General features: G+C 42.5%; 1 protein-coding gene across 3 annotated transcripts in view; it reads left to right on the forward strand.

The window, feature by feature from the left end:
* The window catches only part of NF2 (NF2, moesin-ezrin-radixin like (MERLIN) tumor suppressor), a 103874-nt gene extending 100775 nt beyond the window's left edge, over window positions 1-3099 (forward strand). For 2 of the 3 annotated variants that reach the window (XM_063454752.1, XM_063454751.1), the window contains exon 17: window positions 2205-3098. In XM_063454752.1, coding sequence (XP_063310822.1) covers window positions 2205-2255 — 51 coding nt within the window. In that variant the 3' untranslated portion in view covers window positions 2256-3098. Of the gene's footprint in view, window positions 1-2204 lie in introns of all 3 variants that reach the window. The other variant, XM_063454753.1, reaches the window with a different exon arrangement.
* The last annotated feature ends 22930 nt before the right edge of the window (window positions 3100-26029 follow it).

A 26029-nucleotide genomic window follows, 5' to 3' on the forward strand; every position in this document is an offset into this window, starting at 1 on the left:
AGGACTGTTTGACTACCACAGTTGGCACTTTTCTCCCTAGAATTTTAGGCTTTTACAAAGTTAAAGGGACAATATATACACTCAGACCACTTCAGCTCATTGAAGTAGTCTGGGTGCAGTGTCCCTATTGCACATTGTGCTGCAATATAAAACATTGCAATTACAGAGAAACTGCAATGTTTACATTGCAGCACTAAGTCTGCCTTCTGGGACTGACTACCAGACAGCCACTGGAGATGCTTCCTGGATCCTAATGGACTTCTGGTCCGGTAACTGACGCTGTGCATCAGATTTTTCCCCATAGGGAAGCATTGATGTAAATGCTTTCCCATGGAAAGGTCTAATGTGCCTGAGGCATTTGCGCCCGCTTGTTGCAGGATGTTGGAGGAGGTGAAGCTGAAACCCATCGCCGAGAAAGGTAAGTAAATTAAGGGTTTTTAACTCTTTATTCATGTCAGTGTGAGGGAGCAAGGGAGGAGTGAGACAGAGGGAGCTATAGTGCCAGGAGTACAGCTTTGTATCCCTTTAAAGTCTTGAGTCTAAGGCAGGAATGCACTTTAAGATAGTCACACGTTTTACTTAAACTTTCATGATGATTTGCCAATCTAAAGTGTAGTAAAGCGTAATTGGAGTTGTAATTCTGACGCTTTATGTATAAAATTTTGCATCTCACTCTGACTGCTGTTTGCACTGCAGAGGGACTCTGCAACAACAAAAATCCCTAACTAAAATCAATAAATAAATAAAGGGAGAGGGGTGTAAAAGGAGCGGAGCTACAACAGCAGTGTTGCTGCTATCTAATAGGAGAAGGCAGTATGTGCGGTTTTGTATAAAATATGTAATTTGATGTTAAAGTTATGTGACTGGAACATGGTTACCTGGCTCTTAGGCTGTATTTAGCCTTGTTTAAGACCCTTAATATTTACATTATTAGTCTCAGGAGCTTTGGCAAATGAGGCAGTTGAGTAGTGCACCAGGTTGAAACTGGCAATGTGTGAAAGAACGGACAAGGTACCATTTTAATGAAAGAGGTGGTAGTGTTGAAAACCCCTGAACTGGCCCTGGTCACATGTCTTTCAGGCACATATAGTGATTTTAAAGCTTTGCTGGCAGTGTTTTAGTTAAACTATTTACCAATTTACATATTAAGCATTCAAATGCCATTTCTTTGGGTGCCAGCTGTTGAATATAAGATCTGGGCAACTGTCCAGGCAACTTCAAAGATGCTTCTATGTTACTTCTTGAGTTATCATTTAGTGATATTGCAAGTAATACCCCAATAAGTACTGTTATATGTCTGAGGCATCTTTGTACCATTTTGTGTTCTAACCTTACCAAATCATGGTTTTGTACACAGACAATAGGAGTTTACTTTGTCCCAAAGCTAAAGTATCCCCCTCTGAATAGTTGTTTTGATTTAAGTCCTGCTAATTACATTGCAAACCCATGAACTACAGGTGAAGCCTGGCAAATTCCCAGATATACCGGGCGATTTTAAATAACACTGTTTTGGACTGCTTAATCTTGGTAAGTTTCCAAGATTGTGTACGTCTGACAAAAGGTCAAAATCAACCGAGCAAGTCATTCCAAGCATCTGTATGTATCGCTGCCTCTTTGGTAATTCTATGTTTCCATGATTTGTTTTTAAATGCTCATGTACACACAGAATCACTTTACAATAATGTGGCATTTGTTTTACATGGATACTTGCTAAAGTAAAAATATGAATTTGTGACTTAAGGCCAGAGTAGCAGCAGTGACAGCATAGACATTAGACATGTTTTCCAGTTTTGCTATTTTGACCTTAAAATTTGAATTCACTTTGAGTTCTCACTTTAGTGAATAATCCTCTCAATTTAAAAAAAAAAAAATAAAAATCTTTCACACTAGCTCTGTGAGAATGCTCATGCTATCTCTGACCAACACAGTGATTAAAACAAGTTATTGTAAATTCCCCTCTCTGTCAAAAAAAGAGAGTGGGCATGATTAGAAGCTGCTATCATTTCAGTGGCTGATGCTTATTCAGCCGATATCACAAAAGATGATAAGATTCCTTTTTAAGAGCGGATGTAATTTGTAGTGCTAATTTAACATTAAAATGTTTACGTGTCATGCTGAGAGGGATGTCTTACAATATGACACCACTGAGTTATTATGGATCTTTATCATTTCCTTACCCTTTCATTTTTTCCCCTTTCTTTCAGCTCACACTGCAGAGCACACAGTGCAGAGTGGCCTTCTTTGAAGAATTGTAAGACGTCACCAGTGTGATGCAGACAACCGCAGTTTCCCCAAGGACATGCTTAACATGGGCTAGTCTCAGTGACCGATAAGGGAAATTATGCAGCACTGACATACATCATCACAACTGTGACAAGGGACAATCATGGATATATCCCAACTGGCTTTTATTATTATTTACCTGTGTTGTCTCTTTATTAAGCTGATGAAGGTTAAAACAGCAATGCTGTGATGAGGTCATTGAAACGGTTTAAAAATTTCATTTTTTTTGTGTATTCACATACTACACATTCTGAACCTACTCCCATTCTGAACTGACATGAACTAAGCGGTGAAAGCTAGGTAAATGTTGAAATGGATTGCACAGATTAGACCATTTGCTCTAGTTTGCCTTCATCCATCTTGAGCTATCCATACAACTCAGGGATGTGCAAGCTGTGTTTCTGGCTAGCTGAGCATGCTGTGAGTTAAAGTCTAACGGGCTGGAGAGGGGCACAGGTTACTTAACCATGTTTAACTGCTTGTATAGATTCATCAGTTATCGCAGCCTCCTGTTTCTGCTTCTTATCTACCAAACTCACACCCTGGGCATCTGTGGCACTACAGGAAAGGGAGGGTGCGTCATAGGGAGAACGAAGGAGGGAGTTGTTTGAAGAGTGGATGCTGCCATGAAATCTCAGTGACCTAATTCAGTTTGCAATGATGGATTTTAAAAATAAAACTGCAGTATTTTTATATGTATATTTTATATATCCCCTCTGTCTGTCCTTGTTCCAGTTTTAAGGTTGCAGGACGTACGTGTCTGTGTGTCAGAGAGAGTGTCTCCATATTATGTCTTGCATTATTAATAAAAAAAAATAAAAAAAAGAAATCCAGTAGCTCTTTTAATTGAACGATGTTAAACTACGCGCAAAATGGTTTATTAATATATTTATTTTGACTTTTACAGTCACTATATTAAAATGGCTTGCATCTTATAGGAAAACGAACGCAGAAAAACTGTATATTAAAGGTGGTTATGGTGTAGCTTCAAGGTATGAAAGTGCTGGTCACAATATAACTCATTGCTCTTTTTTATGCCTTTGATGGAAACAAGTTTCTGTACATGTTGCAGCTACAAAACTTGTCACTGCTTGTTCATCAGCTGTCACTTCTGTTTATGACATGACCTACTGAGATTGGGTTTCGGAATATGATGTCAAAAGCACCAGCCACATGCAGGAGAAGCTGTGAGGTGTATATGTGCAGCTGGGAAATGCACAATATAATGCAATTCTTCCTCTTTCAGCCAGTACACCACCTGTGAGTGTGTGGGAAGGAGAGGTTGTGGTTTGTATGTTTGTGCAGGCAGCTATATCTTACCCCAGCAGTTAAGATGCTTGAAGGATGGGGAATACGGCTGTGAAGAAGGTAATGGCGGAATTACTAGTTTGATGGAAATGGGTGGTAATGTGACATTTTTGCTTTTAAGATTTGATTTCACTTTCTAAAGGGAACGGCCTTGCAGGTGAGTTTATGGAAGAGGGAATGGGAAATGTAGCATCGGAGAGGAGAGTTCATGGCTTTTGGGGATTGGCACAGGTAGGCACATGACCTTGATCTTTTCTTCATATTACAGCCTGTGCTACAAAACCCAAAATAGGCATGTATTCAAGACCAAAATTGGTTCTTATTGCCCAATACTTGGTGCATTCTACAGTAGTTATAAGAGTCAAATATGGTCCTGTCTGTCCAGAGGAATACCACGAAATGTCCTAGTAGCATTACTAAACAAGGAACACTGTTTTGAAGAGTGGATTCTGAGCTGAAAAACTATGTCCTGACTTACAGGTTCAGACATTGTACCATATAATCTAATAAAAAGGAATCTAACACACAAAGTCTATACAACAATTTGAATTGAGTGTAAAATGTCATCCAAAGATATACATTATATATATATATATATATATATATATATATATATGAGAGAGAGAGAGAGACCTATAGAAGGAAGAACAACATAACCCAATGATAAACAGGAAAAAAACTACAAAGGTTGCATGCTCACACCCACTCCTACTAAATCCCACTAAAAAATATAAGCTCTTGGGGGATATCTTCTAAATCCACTCTAGTCAACCAATGCCTATTTACCCTAGTCCTCTTTGAGTAGCATTTTATTGGACCTCACAAGGAAGGCTATGCCGTCAGACAAAGCGTGGAGAGGAGTGCCGGGAGCTTTGCCTGGGGCTGGCTCTAGGTAAGTTTAACACTTAAGTTGCTGTTTTTTTTAAGGTGGGATGGGATCTGGTTAGTAATGCCCAGTAGAGCATTCAAAGTAACCCTTTAACTTAAGGGCCAGTTAACACCACAATTGTGACCCCATGCTGCTCTTTTCCAAAAAATGTAAACATACCTGTAACTTAAATTTTTGTTTACAATACAACATTCCATTGGGACACCATTTGAGGTGGAAAAGAATCTAGCCCAAGAGAAATCTGTCCAGGCCAGTTCTATGAATAACTCTGCATACAACGTGACTTAGTGGAATCCTAAAGTTAAAGAGATTCTCCAATCTTCTTTTCACTGATGATAGAATAATGCCCTATTGGCATTATTCTATCAGGCCCCTCCTACAAAAAGAGTCTTTTTAAAATAAAGTTTAACTTACCTTTATCCACCGGCGCTGCTCAGCAAACCCCTGTCTGAAGTAACGGGAGCTGCGCCAAGTTCCAATCGAAGGTTTCTCATAAAGAAGCCTTTGATTGGTGCATTTGAGTGTCTCAGACCGCACGCGTACACCCTGAGCCAGCAAAGGGAGTGAGGGTGGGGATTTTAAACATAAATTGCGAATGTGATAGGGGGCCAGGTGCTTCTCCCTTCAAGTTTAAACACTGAACATCCAGACAGCTACCACCATGACCACTTAAAGTAGAAGTGTGTTAAAGAGTATTACTTTAAATTGTTCTGTCTATATAAATTGTCAGCGATGTATTCCATGGCGTAACACTATAAAAATGCATGTTAATGACTAATGTATAATTATTTCCATAAATCAATACTTACTATTTTTGTGGTATATATTAATTGTACATGTTGCGCTCCATCGGCCATACTCTAATTGTGCTAAATGTGTGACGTGCATGACGCTTTCCATCGTAACACTATTTAATCATGTTGTGTTTACGGCTGAGCATGACGCGTTCCATCAAATATCACAATTAGATTGTGTTGTTATAGTGACTTGTGCAAGACACATTTCATCAAGTAGCTCTATTTAATCATGCTGTTTTTGACTTGTGCATGATGTGCTCCATCAGGCAATACTTTTTAATCGTGCTTTCTTTGTGACTTTTTCATGATGCATCATAACACCATTTAATCATGCCGTTTTTGTGACTGGTGCATGAAGCGTTCTATTGGCTTAACACTATTTAATTATGTGGACTTTGTTAGACCCACTGGGAGAAATGTGTGATATGTGTTTAAATATTCCAAAATATATTTGCAAAAGGGAACGCTCTCTTTTTTATAGCAAGCCATATTTTTTTTTTAAGGGCACAGAATGAGTTAACCTTAAAAATGTCCTCATGGGGACATTTGTCCGTTATTTAATATGAAGGCTGACAATGTAGATACAGCAGCATGGTGTGTATGAGGGAGAGAGGCTGCATGGTCCGTACTCCCATAATCTCCAAATTTGTAGGTAAGGGGGTCTCCGCATCACCATATAAATAGCCCTTATTTAATCTAATTTACGTTCTGGAACAATTTCCTTGCGGGTCTTGGGAAGAATACATCTCCTCCTCTCTTTGTTCCTTACAAATAGATTTTCTAGATCCTCTTGGTAGCCAGCAAGTGGTTTCACTGTTGAATCCTTAATGAGCTCAAGCATGCTCAGCGAAAGCAGCGATACTATGCTGTGATCCTTCCCCTAGGCAGTAGTGCCCATCTCCGTTTCCTCTTAACGTTGTGTTAATGAGAAATGAGATGATGCGCTCAATCAACCAGCTATAAATGTTTATTTTGACATTTTTATTTGGTAAAAATACACATATATATGTACAACGTATATGTAATAGTTTCCAGACACATTTCAAGAAAGTGGAGCAGGTAGAGTTATAAATCCTATAGATGCAGCGACACACACACTGTGCAGTGACGCATTTCTTAAATAAGGATATAATAAGGGCGCATTCAGCATGCTGTATATTCTTGGCTATTGCTCACACTCTGAAACGCACTCCTGTAGGTGTGCGGTTTAACAATTTAGCTGCCTGAGACACATTTGATGCTTCTGAGATCTCTCATGGGCAGTCACGCAGTGATGTGTGCCATTCTTTGTTTTCCTGTGTAGCCAATGAAACTAAAAAAAAAAAAAATACAAGTGTAATCCTTTGATGGCCACAAGGATGAGTAATGCATTGCCTTTTCATGCACACACCACATGGAACTTAAAGTGTTAAAGATACAGGGGAGAATTTTTAACCCTGTCTTTTCTAGAGATCTGTTTGCTTTTTATTTTCCTGTCCAATTCATCAAACAGCTGTCATTCTCCTGCCAGCGTTCAGATATGTGGATCCCTATAATAGATTCTTGGCAGCAAAATATAGAAGTTAAATGTAACAGATGATCTATTTGCAATGAGGACACAGTGAAAAATGTATTTATCCTTATAATTTTATATGTGCCCTCCCCTATTTCCAAACACCTCTTGGCATTTCAGATTGATCTATTGACACCAAAAGATGCAGATTGGAAATGCTTCTGTCAGCACAGATTTCAAGCTACTCGTTACTTCTCCGGATCCTTTATTGTTCAGCATTTTTATTTTTTTAATTGACGAACGCCTTGACATTGCTTGACTACCAACCGATGGAGTATTTTTGAATTTTGTTTGAAAGGGATTTTTGGATGTAAGGAAAAGAACGGTGATGAATCTATTTATGTGGATGAATATTCACACTAAGATGAATCGGTGGGCCCAGAGGACACATGATAGATGAACCTCCACTAATTATAAAAACCATAAGAAAGATTTAAAAAAAAAAAAAAAAACACACCTATTTTTCATTTGTTTCCCAAGTAGGAACAGTATGCGGATTTAGGATTCTGAGATTGCTTAAAAGTACAGTAAAAAAATAAATAAAAATTGAATCCTGATTCCTATTTACCGTAATTTTATTTTCTTGGCTATTTTCAATGGCAGCATTGAGATAGCTCCCATAATCCATAATTTTTTAGGGGTACGGGGGTCTCCTTGTCACCATGTAAATAGCCCTTATTTAATCTAGCCCTACAATAACTATTTTCATTAGTTTATCCATTCTTTCTTCTTCTTTTTTGTATAATTCTTTATTTTTAGTTGTGCAGTGCAAAATCACAAACCATCAAAGCCCGTATAGATATTTACTTAGGACAGGCATTGCGTTTATGCACTTTTCACAGTTATGTTGTAAACAAACAATATAAACATTAGCATCAGGCATCACAACTCCGATCATCTGTAATAGAATATTTACAGCAGGACTTATTCGTAATCTCCGCACATTAGTACAATTTCTGCAGTGCCCATATGCCTCTGTCATTTACCAAGGTGCTTTCTATATATTTGTCGTGTACGGCAGTAATGCAGGTCGATAAGGCCAAGACACACTCCCTATAACTTATAACAAGAATAATAATATAGATAACTTTGATATATTCTTTCTTAACATGTAAGGAAAGGGGTTAAAAAAAGAAAGGATAAACTAATTTAAATAATGCATTCTATTGTCAAGGTAAGTTTAACAACCCTACACTCAGTGTTTAAACCTATGCTATCCAAATAGAGAAACAAAAGATAGCAGCATATTACTGGAAATTAGAGCAGCTGGGCTTAATTCAATGCTTGCCTATATTAGACAAAATATCAAGCTCAAGGAACAAAGCAAGGTCAGAGATTCCAGAGGTACTCAATAACAAGAAGCCAAGCTGGGTCAAGGAGTGCAGAAAATAGAGTAGTCAGACAAGCCAAATCAGGAAACCATGAAATCTCAGAATAAGGAATTCACTACTGGAATCACAAGGAAACCACCAGGTCCATGAACAAATGGAAAGTTTACGTATTAATAAGCCTGCTGGGGTTTCCTTGATGGTCATGCCCCCATATGTGAGTGAGAGTCAGCATAGCCGTAATGATGTTGCAAAGTGGGTGTGGCCTGATGATGTAATAAAATGGGCATGGCTACAGTGTCTAGCATCAGGAACGCTGGCAAAGGTGTCTGTGGATGTGTAACTGCTATGTTATTCACTTGTAAGAGCTTGATATAACAGATGCGAGCCAGCATCTGATGGCAGAAGTGGAGGCTTCTGTGGCGGACTTAGTATAATTTTCTGGGGTTGCCCGAACTAATATTGGATTTCACCGAACAAAGTCGTATCCTCTGGTTCGGGAACTGAACGGAGCGTGTGTGGTCTCCCCTTTATTGACTCAGAACACTGACCGCCTCTGGCTGTTAACCGCAATTAAAGGATTACCTTGAGTGCTTTCCCTGGGTGGCTGCCATTCGTATAACGGAACGTACATGGTCCAGTGCATGGCCATTTTGTCTCCCGAACGCAGGAAGCAGTACTTGGTCGTCAAACGCCTGTAACTGATTTCTGCCTCATCTTCGCAAACTCGGGCAAAGATGGTACCGCTGCCCACTTCCTAACCAACTAGATGAACAGTGTTCAGGAGATAGGATCTACCAAACAGGGTGAGCATTCCCTCTATAGCAGCCATGGGGAGTGTTCATCGGTGTTCGTACAGAACCCCCGAAAGCCGACCAGCCATCCTCCCCAATCCTCTGGAACTGTTTTCAGCTATCACCTCGTGGCCGATGGGTCAAAACGTTGTTCAAACCTAACTTTCATTCTACCAAACCTATCTGATTGCTTTTTGGATATGTTGTGCGCTCAGATCGGGGCTATTTTCGTGGTGTTCCTGTATTGTTTTCATGTATTTTTGGGGTATGTTAAAAATATATGTAAGTTTCTGTATTTGAGAGATAATTGAGAGTTCCTAATCCGAGCTCAATTATCTCTCAAACACAACGACTCTTGGGAAAGAAACTCTGGTTTTCTTGATTTGGAAACCCCATGCTAGGGGCACTGCATAAAAACTGTGTGTGGCAGAATAAATTTCAGTTGACTCCCAGAACTGTGTGTCGTTCAGTTGCTGGGGGAATGGGCTATAATCACTAAACAGCGCTTCACTTCCAGCTTCAGAGGATTCCAGCGGAGATATTCAGTCTCAGCATTGTAGCTCTGCTACAGCTTCTTCTCCCATTCTTGAGAATGCTACAATCACAAAAGTCTTCACTGTAAACCTTTTTTTGTACCATGAAGCCTCTTCTTTACAACTTGGTTCCAGAAAAGACGGCAATAACATTTCTTGCCTAAGAAGAAACCACATTAGGAAGAAATTCAGGAACTGACTGAAGGACAACTAAGTCTTGCTAAAAGGTAGTTTAAGGCTCTTCAGAAGAATGGGCTCTAATCTTTTGATTGAAGTAATAGCTACAGTCATGGTAAAAACAAAAGTTTTGAATTCTATGGTTTTACAACTGAGGACATAATAACAATCATCTGTTCCTTAACAGGTCTTAAAATGAGGAAAATACAACATCAGATGAACAAGAACACATTTTGATTATCATTATTTATAACACATGACATATTATACTGTGTCGTTATTTATTTAACGATAATAATGCCATAATAGAGAAGCCATGTGTGAAAAACTAAGTAAACCTTGTGGTGGTATACCCTTCAGATGGTGAGTTACTACCGCCTAGGATGCCCCATCCAAGTTGTTATTATAGATTCCTGCACAGTTTACCGCAGTCTCACCCAAGCACTAGTCGAGACTTAGTGAAGGGTGAAGAAGAACTGGTTTATTAAGGCTAGTCACACTAATTTTATACACAGACCCCTAGCATGGGGTCTCCATTCAAAGTAACGTAAGCCCGCCCTGGCGTCACTGTGTCTGGGAGATAATTATGTCAACTCTCGGATTAACTAATTATCTCCCAGACACAGAAAGCTTATCAAACAAAAACCCTAAAAAACATGTAATGCAATAAAGCTCCCCCACATGCCATACATCCCTGAAAAGGTCTCTCTGGAGCGCCCAAATTGCCCAAAACGCGCCTGGATCAGACCTGGCAAGCCCAAATTAGGTGGAAGTAGAAAGTTCAGCGGGACGCAACTAGCCTCCTACCCGGCTCTGAGTTCCAGAGTGCTGGGTAGAGTTTCCTGTTCACCTTAAAATGCAGTGCTTTACGCAAATACAAGGAGCTTCCCCAAGACCTAGGTGTCATTCGATGCCTCTTCACCTCCTCTCTTAACCCTCCAAATAAGCATCTGAAAGATGGTTCTGGGACAGAGAGCACTATGTTTAAAGTTTAAGCGTGTTGCGGTGGCTCCGTGATCCGATTTGGAGTTCCAGAGAAGTTTGTGGTAGCTCTCGGTCAAGCGTACCGTGCCTCAGTGGCCCTCTGGCAGACAATCGGTAATCCTAAATGCCCCTGCTTAATGCCACTGCTTAATTCTATGTGATTTAGGAGTTAAATCAATTTTGTTTCTGTTTATACAGCCTTAGCCACACCTCCCCTGACTGTAACTCACACAGACTGCATAAAATGGTTTATTTTTCAATCAGATGTTAACTTACTTTAGACGTTTTTATCTCCTGCTCTGTAAATTGAACTTTGAGTGCACACAGGAAGCTTCTGCAGTGTCTAGAAGGCTATTAACAGAGCAGGAGAAAATACATTCTAAATTAAACAATGTGCAATAAAGGAACCTAAAAAAATCTCATCTAAGTATAAACAATTGTTCTCTCTTTACACAAAGTGTTTAGAAATGCTGTGTAAGTCACACGCAGGGAAGTGTGACTAGGGATGCATAATCAGTGATTTAACTCCTTAATGGTAGAGAATTGAGCCATGAGACTTCATGGGCGTTTTCTATACACCAAACCTGTTTCACTAAGCTAGACATGTATGGATGACTATAGTGTCTCTGAAGGGAGAGTTCCACAGAGAAACACAGAGGGACTGAGAGGGGAAAAAGAGAGACACAGAGTGGCTGCGGGGAGAAGAGAGACACAAAAATTTAGGTTCAAGTAGCTGGTCTTTTCAAGGGTTTCACACCGGCCCTGTCTGGTTGATTGCACTTAGTTCCAAAATATTGAAAGGTAAATTTCTCTCCGTATTGAACCATGTCTCTTGAGCATATCGACCCTCACAATGGGCCTGCCATCCTTTGGTGCATGTGTCTGTTATTGTGATCCAAGGTGGATCCTCCAGGAGATCCCCTGCTGGTTCTTTATATTCAACCATTGCATCTGAATTTTGGTTTTCCTGTCTAAGAAAATCAGTTGCTTCCAGTCCAGATTGAATCAGTTGAATTTTTATAAGAATTGTCTCTGAATGGGCCTTAGTCTCCAATGAAACCAGCTCACTAAGCATGTTGTGGAGGTTGTGATCCAATTGTATAAATGTTTGAGCAGTCAGACAAATCAACAGTTCAACAGAAGTGGTTTGTTTTAATTTTGCCTGATGCGTTGACACGTAGATGTATTCCAGGGGCATTCCCCTCTGGACCTTAGAGGGAACTAGTTACAAGCAAACATTCCACATACTCCTCCCCTGTGCCTGAGAGATAATTACCTGAGCACACAAACATATAATTAAATTATCTCTCAGGTACAAAAACATACAATTTGGGGCGGAGCCAGCTGCCTAAGCGAACGGACGCGTCCTGCAGGAGCTCCGACTACACAAACAGCCAAAAGAGACAAAAAAAAACTAGTTTTGACCTGAAAATCCTGACCAAAGATGGGGCACAAGTCGAACAAATACCGGGCAGACAAGCCCCTGACAACCGCCGATATCGGCGATCTCCTCTGGAGGCCCCAGAGCTCCATGAGGCCTGACATGACGCCTCTCACAGATGGGCCGTCGTGCTCATCCAGCGAAACTTCCCTCACCAATCTGAGAGACCTGGAGGCACCGGCACACAGTAAAAGGGCTGACAAATGGTCTGATCAACAACCTGGGGCGCCAGTGACAGAGAACACCCTAAAGGCCCTCCTGGACGAACTACGACGTAACATCGCCACAGACATCTCCACGTTCCGGGATTAAATCAGAGGAGTCTCAGTCCGTCTCCATAACACGGAGGTAACTACAGCAGGCCATGAGACGAGACTCACAGCAATTGAGCAGGAACTCACCGCCCTGAAGTGCGAGCAAGCAAAGATACAACACCGCATGGCCGCAGCAGAAGACCGGAGGCCGTGGAAGAATATAAAGAGCCACGGCCTACCTGATACAGTCACCACAGCGGAAATACCTCACCTAATCTGGAGGCTCCTGACCCAATTATTCTCAGCCAAACAAGCCAAAATAACGCAACTAGACGGCAGCTACAGACTCCCAGCGCCACCTGCAAGTGCTACAGGAGGACATAGGGACGTCATAATCCGCTTCAGAAACGGTCCTGACAAACAGGCGTTCATGGCAGCCACTCATAACAAATCGCCCTACTCCTTTGAGGAACACCAACTGACTTTCTTCCCGGACCTCTCTAGAGCGACCTTAGATTGGAGAAGGTCCCTGAGACCACGGCAGTGCTTACAAAATTCCAGGTGCCTTATAGATGGGGAACACCAAGGAGCCTTCTGATTGCCCAAGAATCCGGGACACTGAAAGTGCTGTAGGCTGAAGACATACCCAGCACCGGGGATCGCCGACCTCAGCTCCGGTCACACAGCCGAGCACCTGGGACCCCTCGAAGGTCTGCTCTGTTTGTTTCTGTTGCTCTGCGGGGTGATCCTGCTACAACTGCTGTGCCCTGAACGGCCACGAACAGCAACCAGTGACTATGCCTTATATTTGTTATTGCTTGTTATGTGGTTTACACTACTTTCACTCTTTCTGTTTTCTGATTTTTGATGTTTGTTCTACACATTGATGCAACTACCACACTCCCAGGGACGCATCCCCTTACCTTTAGATACACGCTGGCAAAGGGAGTACACTCCCTCTATCACCCTCACTCACCTGCCTCTCTTGCAGCAGCACTAATATATGACCGATGTGAGTGCCACCCTCTTGCCACTCAATTGATACACAAGTATACTCTCATGCACCGCAAGAGGATTGAGACCCGCGATACCCCCTAACTACTAGTCACACCTCACCCTACACTCCACAGGGATCGCGAGTTCAGTCTCCACTACTCGCTGACTCCTTACTAATAATTTTTACTGTTATTAAACCCTCATCAACTAGCGCACACAACCGTCCACATATAGCATTTCGCTATTCATCGAACATCCCAGCTAGAGCACTCTCACTCCTGAACACCATAGTGGATCAACCTGCAGATAACGATATCACAATATAAAAATAAAATTGTGCCAATGTCTGCTACAGTATGCCACACTAATGTTATGATATGATATGTTATGCAACGCAGCTGCTGTTGTGGCACTGCCTGCAAAGATGTACAAACCTGCACTCCTAAAATAAAGAATAAAAAAAAAAAAAAGAAAAGTGAGAAAGTAACTGTATTTACAAACAGATACATTTCTCCTGGAATGATGACAGGTATTTAAAGAGAGGTTCTATTTTCTACTTTGCATTCTGTTTGTTATCCAACAAATGCTTAAGGCAAACATGGAACACTGTAAACATGCATTTATATAACAGATACAGAGTATACATAATGGTAAAATGGGAATTTTGAGAAAATAAAGTCGTCCTAATAAAAAATAAAAACATACTATTTAACAAACCCCCAAAACATGTGAAAACCCCACAAAAGTCACATCCCCTGATAGCCCCGATTTGGGTGTCCAACATACCCAAAAATCACCCAGATCGGTTCAGGGGTTCGGAATTTTCATGGAAGTCAATTATTTGACTTACTGACTGCACATAGTCCTATGCCCAAAACAGTTCCAGGAAAGCAGGGCTTTCTCTTTTCGGGAGCACAAAAGTACTTAAAATTAATGGAATACTTACCGTATATACTCGAGTATAAGCCGAGTTTTTCAGCACATTTTTTGTGCTGAAAAACCCCAACTCGGCTTATACTCGAGTCAATTGTCTGTATTATGGCAATTTGCATTGCCATAATACAGACTGGGGCTGTGGGGGCTGCAGAGAGATGTTACTTACCTTCCTGCAGCTCCTGTCAGCTCTCTCCTCCTCCGCCGGTCCGTTCAGCTCTTCTGTCAGCTCACAGTGTAAATCTCGCGAGAGCCGCTGCTCTCGCGAGATTTACACTGGGAGCTGACCGAGGTGCTGAACGGACCGGCAGAGGAGGAGAGAGCTGACAGGAGCTGCAGGAAGGTAAGTAACATCTCTCTGCAGCCCCCACAGCCCCCTCCTACACAGTGCCCATCCACTGGACCACCAGGGAAGGAGAGCCCCCCTCCCTGGCCAGCTAGCAAGCAGGGAGGGGGGACGAAAAAATGCATAAATATATTAATAATAATAAAAAAAAAAAATAATAATAATTAAATAAATAATAATAATAATAAAAAAATAATAATAATAAAAAATGTAATGAAACAAAAAAAATATTAAAATAATAATTAAAAAATAAAAATGCCCACCCCCCACCAAGGCTCTGCATCACACTCTGCATTACACACACACATACACACACTGCATTCACACACACACACACACTGCACTCATACACACTGCATTCATGCACACACACTGCATTCATGCACACACACTGTATTCATACACACACACACAGCATTCTCATACACACAGCATTCTCATACACACACACTGCACTCATACACACAACATTCATACACACACTGCACTCATACACACACACTGCATTCATACACACACACTGCATTCATACACACACACTGCATTCATACACACACACTGCACTCATACACACAGCATTCTCACACACACACACACTGCACTCATACACACAGCATTCATACACACACTGAACTCATACACACACACTGCACTCATACACACAGCATTCTCATACACACACACACTGCACTCATACAAACAGCATTCATACACACACACACTGCATTCATACACACACACTGAACTCATACACACACACTGCACTCATACACAGCATTCTCATACACACACACTGCAGTCATATACACACACTGCACTCATATACACACACTGCACTCATACACACAGCATTCTCATACACACACACTGCACTCATACACACTGCATTCATACACACACACTGAACTCATACACACACTGCACTCATACACAGCATTCTCATACACACACTGCACTCATACACACAGCATTCTCATACACACACACTGAACTCATACACACACACTGCACTCATACACACACACTGCACTCATACACACACACTGCACTCATACACACAGCATTCTCATACACACACACTGCACTCATACACACAGCATTCATACACACACACTGCACTCATACACACAGCATTCATACACACACACTGAACTCATACACACACACTGCACTCATACACAGCATTCTCATACACACACACTGCACTCATACACACAGCATTCTCATACACACACACTGCATTCATATACACACACTGCACTCATATACACACTGCACTCATATACACACTGCACTCATACACACACTGCATTCTCATACACACACACTGCATTCATTATATACACACACTGTAAATAAATATTCAATTAATATAATTTTTTAAGGATCTAATTTTATTTAGAAATTTACTAGTAGCTGCTGCATTTCCCACCATAGTCTTATACTCGAGTCAATAAGTTTTCCCAGTTTTTTGGGGTAAAATTAGGGGCCTCAGCTTATATTCGGGTCGGCTTATACTCGAGTATATACGGTAGATTACTTGTGTAGCCTGTTGAGAAATGCTTTCCTATGTGCGTTTTAAATGAGAGCAGGGCTCTGGCCCCGGATGCGCATTCCTCTCCACTCAGGAGCCGACGTCGGAGTGGGAGGAGAGGTCACCAGCGCTGAGAGTGCCGGCGCTGGATTAAAGTAAGTAACTGAAGGGGTTTTAACACCTTCAGCGCCAAGGGAGGGTGGCCCTGAGGGTGGGGGGGGGGGGGGGGACTTAAGGGTTGTATAGTGTCAGGAAAACGAGTTTGTATTCCTGACACTATAGTGATCCTTTAAATTTGAATCTCACTTTAGTGCATTAACCTGATAAGTGTTCCCAAGGAGTATAGGTCCCAATTCTGTGTGACCATTTGATTTGTGATTATCTGCCAGCAATACACAACTATAGTTGAAGGCATGTAACCTGTAAAATAATGTCATCGTACACCATTTTGTGTTTATAGTACAAAAGAGCATATGTTTTAAATTTATAGTCTTTATCATCTTTCAGTCCAATGCATGTTGAGGCAGCCATCTAGGTCTCTTGGGATCTTGTTTGCTAATGTAAGCTTTTCATGAGTATAATGTAAAAGTGTAAAAGCATAAAGCAGATAATAGTGAGATTAGGATACCCAAACCATTCCAATATTTTCACAGAATTTGTAATGTTTACTTTAGCAATATATGCATTAAGAGCAACCCATAGCTAAATGTGGATAAGAACAATTTTTACAATATGATTTTAAAGATCATGCAATCAATAAATAATGCCTACAGATACCAAGAGGAAATGGATAGCCATAGGAAACCTATTACACAAAAAAGGCTTTATGTGGTTTTCAACTTTTATTTGTATTATTTATTTGGGAATTTTAGACTATACACATGCAAAGAGTTATTAAATACAAAATAGCTAAGCAGTAATAATTAAGTGCTTTATTCAGTGCAAATTATAATAAAATAAAAAAAAATCAGATGGGGTAAAAAGGTCAGATGAAGGGGGATTGCAGAATATTTATCCATGCAGCTAGGTAGAAGTGATGAGCTCAAGAGATTTATAGCAATGGGACAGAGGCCCATGGGGACTCATTTTAGAAAATAAACCCAGAGTAATGCAGGCAGATTTTGAATCTGTCCATTTCAAGTGAGTCCGATGTAATACATGTTTACCCTGTTTATTGATTAGTGTGCTAGAAAATTATTCTGTTCTCCTTTCTGTTGTGCAATAGATTTCGAGAGCAGGAGAACCAAGGTTGATTATTCGATTGCCAAGTCTAAACTGATGAACACGAGTTATTCTATCTGCCTCAAAAAGTAATTGTCACCAATGAAAGGAAATTGCAGCTTCTGCGTGGTCCTTCTAGCAGTTTTGTTAAATAAACACTCTTGGCACAAAAACAACTTAAAGAGCATTTGAGCATTTTTTGCCTCGTGTCCTTGCTATGTTTTTTCATATTTAAATCTTCTTGGATTTGCCAAAAAAAAAAAAAAAATTAGAAGTACTCTGAGCACATCTTCAGCTCAGCCAATGAGATCAGTGTAAGGTGACCGTGATCCACATCCAATCACTTAATATTATTTATTTTAATCTGCCCCCTTTTCCTCTTAGCGTGGATTTAAAATATTATAGAGAATCAGGGCCGGATTAAGAGCACACTGGGCCTGGTGCTGACAATTATGATGGGCCTAATTACAGAATCTTATTGACCAAAAACACTAAAACAGTCATACCTCCCAAAAAGGGGGCATGTCTGTCCAAAGAATTTGAAGGACAGCCTGGCATGAATGCATGTCAGGCTGCCAGCCAATCCTGCAGGCTGTCCAACTAAGGGCATACTATGCAGGCAGCACCCTGAGCTTGACATAAATGCATCTAATGATGCGCTCACTCCATGCTTTCTAAGGACTGCCCCCTAGCACTCACATGTCCACTTGTCTCCTTACCTTATTACTAGCAGGCAGAAGTTCCTGGTATATAGTCTGAGACAGAGAAAAGGTGTATGTAGTGAGTGTAAAAGAAAGGGGACATGCCACAGTGTTACAGAGACCAGCGTCTGCATTACCTAAACTAATTTTATTGTCAGCCAGTCCACACAAGTTTTGTTCCCATACATCCCTCTTAAGCTTCCAAACGTAAAGGGACACTATAGTCACCATAACAACTACAGCTTATTGTATTTGTTCTGGTAAGTAGAATCATTCCATTCAGGCCTTTTGCAGTAAACTGTCTTTTCAGAGAAAATAACTCCACTGGCCACTCCACTTCCACCACCACTTCTGATTATGTCAGCAGACAGTCAGTTCAGAGGCAGAGCCAGCAGCTGCAGACTTGAATACAAGTTATATTTTACTATACTTAAGGAGGCAAGAAGGGGCCAGGGTGGTGGTTTTAACATAATACATGATTGTGATTGTGTTCCTGACCCTATAGTGCTCCTTTAAACAAGAGTATGTGAAGAGTAGTTAGGGTTGCCACCTTTTGTTGGAAAAAAATACCAGCCTTAATCATTTGTATAATCACAAGGAGTGACATCAGAGAAAATTCTGTAAAATCACCAGACTACTCACAGTTTGATTCTGCTGTATAGATGGATTGCTCCCAGTGTCTCAGTCTCGCAAGTCACCCAGTGTCTCAGTGTCCCTATGTATCACAGTGTCAGTGTCCCCATGTCGCCCAGTCCCCTAGTCTCTCAGTGTCTCAGTGTCCCCATTTCTCCCAGTGTACCAATGTCTCAGTGTGTCCCCATGTCACTAGGATACTGGGGACACTGAGAGACCCGGGGACACTGAGAGACATGGGGACACTGAGAGACTAGGGAGACATGGGGACACTGAAACATTTGTGGACACTAAGACACTAGGGACACAGAGACATGGGAACACAGACACTGGGAGACTAGGGGAAACTGGGAGACTAGGGGACACTGGCTGGGAGACAGACACTTGGGGACACTGGGAGACATGGGGATAGTTGTGGACATAGACATGGGGACACTGGGACATATAGGGACACTGGGAGACATGGGGACACTAGGCACACTGAGACACTATGAACACAGACACTGGGAGACATGGGGACACTGAAACATTTGGGGACACTAAGACACTAGGGACACAGAGACATGGGGACACCGGGAGACTATGGGACACTGGCTGGGAGACAGACACTTGGGGACACTGGGAGACATGGGGACAGTTGTGGACATAGACATGGGGACACTGGGACATATAGGGACACTGGGACACATGGGGACACTAGGCACACTGAGAGACATGGGACACAGATACTGGGAGACTTGGGGACACTGAGACACTAGCGACACTGGATGGGGGACATGGGGACACTGGGAGAAATGGGGACATAGTGTCTCTGTGTCCCAGTGTCTCCCAATGTCCCTATGTTTCACAGCATCCCCATGTGTCTCAGCATCCCCATGTGTTCCAGTGCCCCCTAGTGTCTCAGTGTCCCCATGTTTTCCAGTGTCTCCAAGTGTCTCAGTGTTTCCAGGTCTCCCAGCGTCTGTGTCCCCAGGTCTCCCAGCGTCTGTGTCCCCATGTGTCCTAGTGTCTCAGTGTCCCCTAGTGTCTGTGTCCCCATTTGTCCCCTAGTGTCTGTTTCCCCTAGTGTCTCAGTGTCCCCTAGTGTCTCAGTGTCCCCATGCGTCCCTGCTGCCTTTCTCCCCATCCCTCTCTTACCTGAGCTGTAGAGCTGCTGTCTGGACTCTGTGCTGTATTGCTGCTCCCCCACGGATCAGTAAGTAGTAGAGAGAGGCAGGGATATGCTGTAACTTCCTATCCCTGCCTCTCTCCACACACAGTGGCCCCCCCTACTGGCCGGTGCTGGTATTGCAGAGTAATCTCCATTTATTCTGAGAAAAATACCTGCATTTGTATTGCCGGTAGTACTGCAATACTGGCACGGCCAGGCAGCCTCAAATACCAGTCAGGTGACAAACCAGTAAAATACCAGTCAGACGGCAAAGCTAAGAGTAGTGTGTAAAAAAAAAAAAAAAAATTTTTTTTTTTTTTTTTTTTTTTTAAATGGGCCTATTCCATGGGCCTGGGCCTGGAGCTGCAGCTCCATCAGCCCCTATGTTAATCCGGCCCTGTAGAGAATACATCTTCATGCCCCCAAGTCCTTGTAGAGGTCATCAGGCTTTATCATGCTATGGACTGAACACCCTAAAACATAAATAAATAGGAGCATTCTTTTGACATTCTTTATTTATTTAAAAATATATAGAAATCATATTAAGTGCAATACAATAAAATACAGTCAAAATTTCCACACGTAGGAAAGGCTTCAGGGTAAATCAGGTACACGAAAATGCCAGAGTGCATACATGCTACATGGTATTAGCAACTGCATCTTCTAAATATGGAATATGTTGAGAAAGAAAAAAGAGTGAAGGGAAGGAAAATCCATAAGATAAAACAAGAGAAAGAGAGAAAAACAAACCTGAACCCTGCCTATAACTGCTTGGAATAGTACCCCTCGAGACAAAACAAAACAGTCATCGCTTGGCACCTCCACCCCCATATTAGTGGCCCTCAATATATTCAAACCAGGGAGTCCAAGAATGAACAAATGTAAAGAGGCTATTGTAGCTTTGTGACGGAGTTCCTGTACTCCAACCTCCGCCCAGTCCGCTTCCTAGCTGCTTGCAGGGACCTTGGAACACTTCAGCCCCAGTCGCCGTAGCTTGACTGGGGTCTCTCTGGAGCTCTTCTAAACGGCCAGACTGCAGCTCCCTCCTACCAGGCAGGTATCATCCGCCTATTCCTCTGCAACCCTTCTTCCACAGAGATATCGTACACTCTGCCTATTCCACTGCTGACCTTCTTCCAGGCAGGTATTCACCTCTGCCTGCAATGTGCCTTTACAAAGACACTTGCGCCTCTCAGGCCTAGCTCTCTTGATTTATATTCGAGCTAGAGGTCTGAAGACTCTGTCACTGGGATCCCTAAAAATCCACACAGGGCACCCAGTTCCAAATGGAACTAACATACAAAGCTTTCTTTTTACTTGGGACTAGCCCATAGGATAATTACATAAACCTTATGGTGAAACACTAAAATAAATACATAAAACCAAATCATGTGAAGAAACATACAGGCCCTCACACACATAAACAAGACAATAAGTAACATGGAATATCTCTCCTCCACTCTTATTTTGTGATTTTTGTAATTACTTTTGCATACTGCATGTCTGTATGTTAATATTTGCAAATTGTATTCAAATTAAAAAATAAACAGGAAAAGTAAATGTACAAACATCTATAGAATACACATTAAATAAACATATTGTCATTATTCAATGCCCATTTGAGTTTAAGAGTTAGTTATGTTGCTTTAGGGTGCTAGTGTATTTCTTGATCCCTGGATTATCCATTCAGCAGTATCTCTCTTCCTCCATGACGTTGATCCTGTTCTACTTGCATTTGTTATTTAGTGATCGTGGCAATTAGGGTACAATAAAATACAAAAACTATATTAATAAACAATAAATACAACATTTAACATAGAACAGGTACGAAATATATAATCAACCATGACACGTGCATTCTGTTTTGAGGTGTGTAGAGAGGGATCTCTTAACCCCTTAAGGGCACATGACGGAAATATTCCGTCATGATTCCCTTTTATTCCAGAAGTTGTGTCCTTAAGGGGTTAAAGGACTTTAGGCTTAGGGAAGATTTTAAATTGTGCGGGAGGTCGTTCCACAGTTGCAGCGCTCTGTAGGAGAAGGAGGATCGGGCCGCTTTCTTTTTGTATTGAGGTAGACTAAGTAAAGTGTTGGTACTGGATTGGAGGTTATAGGAAGTGGGAACAGCTGGGGAAAGCATTTTGTTCAGGTAGGGTGGGAGTTTCCCAGAAAAGCTCTTAAACACAAGGCTGACAAGATGAGGGTGCATTAGGCAGGATTTGTTTCTGCACAGGGCACCTAGTTTTGGATAAAGTTTAGATGCAAGCTGACACTATAGTACCCTTCAGTTACTCACCTTCTTCCACCGCCGGGCTCCATTACCTCTCCTCCCCCGCCTGACGGAAAGCGCATGCGTGGCAGTGCTGCACGCGAACATTCAAAGTGCCCATAGGAAAGCATTTTTCCTATGGAAAGCATTTTCAATGTTTTCCTATGGACGCTCTGCGTTATGGAGGCATTAAATGCCTCCAGCGTCGCAGATGCGCCTCTACTGGCTGTCCGGAAGACAGCCACTAGAGGCTGGCTTAACCCCAAATGTAAACATAGTAGACATGTGCAATTAGTTTCGGTCCGAATATGAATTCGGACGAATTTCGGGCGATTTGGACATTCGGGTACTTCCGAAGTGCCGAAGTTCCGAAGCACAGAATTGTCGAAGTACTAATATACTTACCCAGTGAAAGAAGAAGAATGTTACATTGTAAACAATTTTAAATAAAAAGTATACAAACATAGCCAGGATTCAGCTGTAAGCATTTGCAACACTTACAACAATCAAGTAACATACATTCATATAAAATGTAAGTTACTTAGCCTGTCAATGTAAAGACAGGAATGAATAAGTAGATAACTCCCTAATTCCCACGGTATTAGGGAGCTATCTACTAAAAGGCGGAAAGACCTAAATTGGTCTTTCAGACAAATTTACTAATACTAAGTAAAGATTACTTAGTATTAGTAAATTATACCCCTACTCGCTATACCTGTGGCTGCTCACTGTAAAAAAAAAAAAAAAAAAATTAAGGTCCCCCCTCCCGAGCCCCCACCTATAGCCCCCCCGGCCCCCACCCCTGAGCGGCGGGTGGGGGCCCTAAATCAGAATAGGGGGGGGACACCTAATGTCCTCCCCCCTGGCCCCCACCCCTGAGCGGTGGGTGGGGCCCTAATGTAAAATAATGGGGGGGACCTATTGTCCTCCCCCCGGGCCCCCACCCCAGAGCGGTGGGTGGGGGCCCTAAATCAGAATAAGGGGGGGACCTAATGTCCTCCCTCCTGGCCCCCACCCCTGAGCGGTGGGTGGGGGCCCTAAATTATATTAAGGGGGGACCTAATGTCCTTCCACTGGCCCCCACCCCTGAGCGGTGGGTGGGGGCCCTAAATACTAATAAGGGGGGGAACCTAATGTCCTCCCCCTGGCCCCCACCCCTGAGCGGTGGGTGGGGGCCCTACAGTAAAATAAGGAGGGACCTAATGTCCTCCCCCTGGCCCCCACCCCTGAGCGGCGGGTGGGGGCCCTAAATACTAATAAGGGGGGGACCTAATGTCATCCCCCCTGGCCCCCACCCCAGAGCGGCGGGTGGGGTCCCTAAATACCAGTAGGGGGGGACCTATTGTCCTTCCCCCTGGCCCCCACCCCTGAGTGGCGGGTGAGGGCCCTAAAAATTTTTTAACCCTCCTCCCAGGTGACTAGGGTTCCCCAAACCCCTAGTCACCCCCTCCCCCCCCAAAAAAATTAACCCCCTACCTACCCCCCTCACCCTAAAAATAATGAGGGAGGGCCTTTAACTAAGTCCTATGACCCAGGACATACTTGAAAACGAGAGAAATCTCAATGTATCTTTCCTGGTAAAATATTTTATAAATAAATAAATAATAAATAAATAAGTACCAGTAAAAAAAATAAAACTTACCATTTGATGTTTTCTTTCTTCTAAAATCTTCTTTTTTCAGCCCCAAAAAAGGGCAAAAAAAAAACCCATCTTCACCCGTCGAGGGCTCCGCGCAGATTGAGCTCTGCAGGGCAGGGGAAGGTCTAGAAAGCCTTGCCCTGCCATGCAATTAGGCTCAGAGCACTCTGGGTTTAAGCCATCCAATCAGAGTGCTCTGACAGGTAAATGAAGAGACTGACAGGTAAGTCTCTACATTTACCTGTCACAGCACTCTGATTGGTTGGTTTGAAATCCACCAATCAGAGTGCTCTTTGTCATTTTACACAGCGTGGGAAAGCTCTTTGGAATTTTCCCATGCTGTGTAATTTGACTCATAACTCTCTGATTGGTGGATTAAGTAAGGGGGGGACTATGGGTTTGGGGACCCCTAGTCACCTGGGGAGGGGGGGGCAGTTTTTTTAGGGCCCCCACCTGCCGCTCAGGGGTGGGGGCCAAGTGGGAGGACCTTAGGTCCCCCCTGTTATTAGTATTTAGGGCCCCCACCCGCTGCTGAGGGGTGGGGGCCAGGGGGGAGGACACTAGGTCCCCCCCCTTATTCCAATTTAGGGCCCCCAACCGCCGCTCAGCGGTGGGGGCCAGGGGGGAGGACATTAGGCCCCCCTTATTAGTATTTAGGGCCCCCACCTGCCGCTCAGGGGTGGGGGCCGGGGGGAGGACATTAGGTCCCCCCCATTATTCTTGTTTAGGGCCCCCACCCACCGCTCAGGGGTGGGGGCCAGGGGGGAGGACATTAGGTCCCCCCCTTATTCTAATTTAGGGCCCTCACCCGCTGCTCAGGGGGAGGACATTAGGTCCCCCCCCCTTTATTCCAATTTAGGGCCCCTACCCGCAGCTCAGGGGTGGGGGCCAGAGGGGAGGACAATAGGTCCCCCCCATCATTTTACTTTAGGCCCCCCACCCACCGCTCAGGGGTGGGGGCCAGGGGGGGCAATAGTTTTTTTTAAAACAGTGAGCAGCCACAGGCTGCTCACTGTTTAATAGACATGCCCCTACTTGCGGTATAGCGAGTAGGGGCAAAATTTACTAATACTAAGTAATTTTGACTTAGTATTAGTAAATTTGGCTGAAAGACCAATTTAGGTCTTCCGTTCCGAAAGTGCCGAAGTTGCCGAATTTCCGAAGTGCCGAAGTTGCTGAATTTCCGAAGTGTCGAAGTTGCCGAAGTTCCGAAGTCTTGAAGTGCCGAATTGCGAAAATTCTGAATTTCGGAATGCTGAACCGAACCGAACATTTTCCCCATGCACATGCCTAAAACATAGCAGTTTCTCTGAAACTGCTATGTTTACATCAGGCAAGGTTAACCCTAGAGGGACCGTGCACCCAGACCACTTCATTGAGCTGAAGTGGTCTGGGTGACTATAGTGTACCTTTAATTGGCATGCTACGGACTACAAATCTGTATTAATTCAGCATGCCTTCAACTATATTTTTCCCTCAATTTGGCTTTTTGACCTTAAATTTGAATCTCAATTTAGTGCATAAACCTGATAAGTGTTCCCAAGGAGTATATGTCCCAATTCTGTGTGAACATCTGATTTGTGATTATCTGCCAGCAATGCCAATCGCTGGTTCCTGTTTTTTTTTTTTTTAAAGTGACACTCTAAGCACAAAAATAACATTAGCTTTCAAGGAAGCAGTTTTGATGTATAGATCATGCCTCTTAAGTTCCACTGCTCAATCCACTTCAATTTAAGAGTTAACTCAGTTTATTCATGCAGCCTTAGTCACACCTCCCCTGGCTGTGACTCAAACATCATACCTGCACACTTCCTGAAAAAGAAGTCTATTTTTAAGCTTCCTTTATTGAACAAAATGTTTAATTTATAGGTTCTTATCTCCTGCTCTGTTAATTGCCTGCTAGAGCCTGCAACAATATCCTGTCTGTGATTAAAGCTCAACTAACAGAGCAGGAGATAAACAGATAAACGGATATACACATTCCGCTATAAAATCTTTTCAAATACTTTTATTAATAGATGTTTTCAATAATAATAATACAGAAAATAAAATAAAGAACTATAACAAAAACGGGGGAATACAATGAATAAACATCATCCATTAATACATTGTAAATGTCTATTAAATCAGTGCTGTAATACTAGAATATGATAGTAGTGACAGTTAAAATGCCATATGTGTCTTAAAGGACCACTATAGTGCCAGGAAAACAAACTTGTGTTCCTGGCACTATAGTATTAATAGGTCCCCCCACCCTCATGGCCTCC

Source organism: Pelobates fuscus, chromosome 5 (genome assembly GCF_036172605.1).
Source record: "Pelobates fuscus isolate aPelFus1 chromosome 5, aPelFus1.pri, whole genome shotgun sequence".
Lineage (NCBI taxonomy): Eukaryota > Metazoa > Chordata > Amphibia > Anura > Pelobatidae > Pelobates > Pelobates fuscus.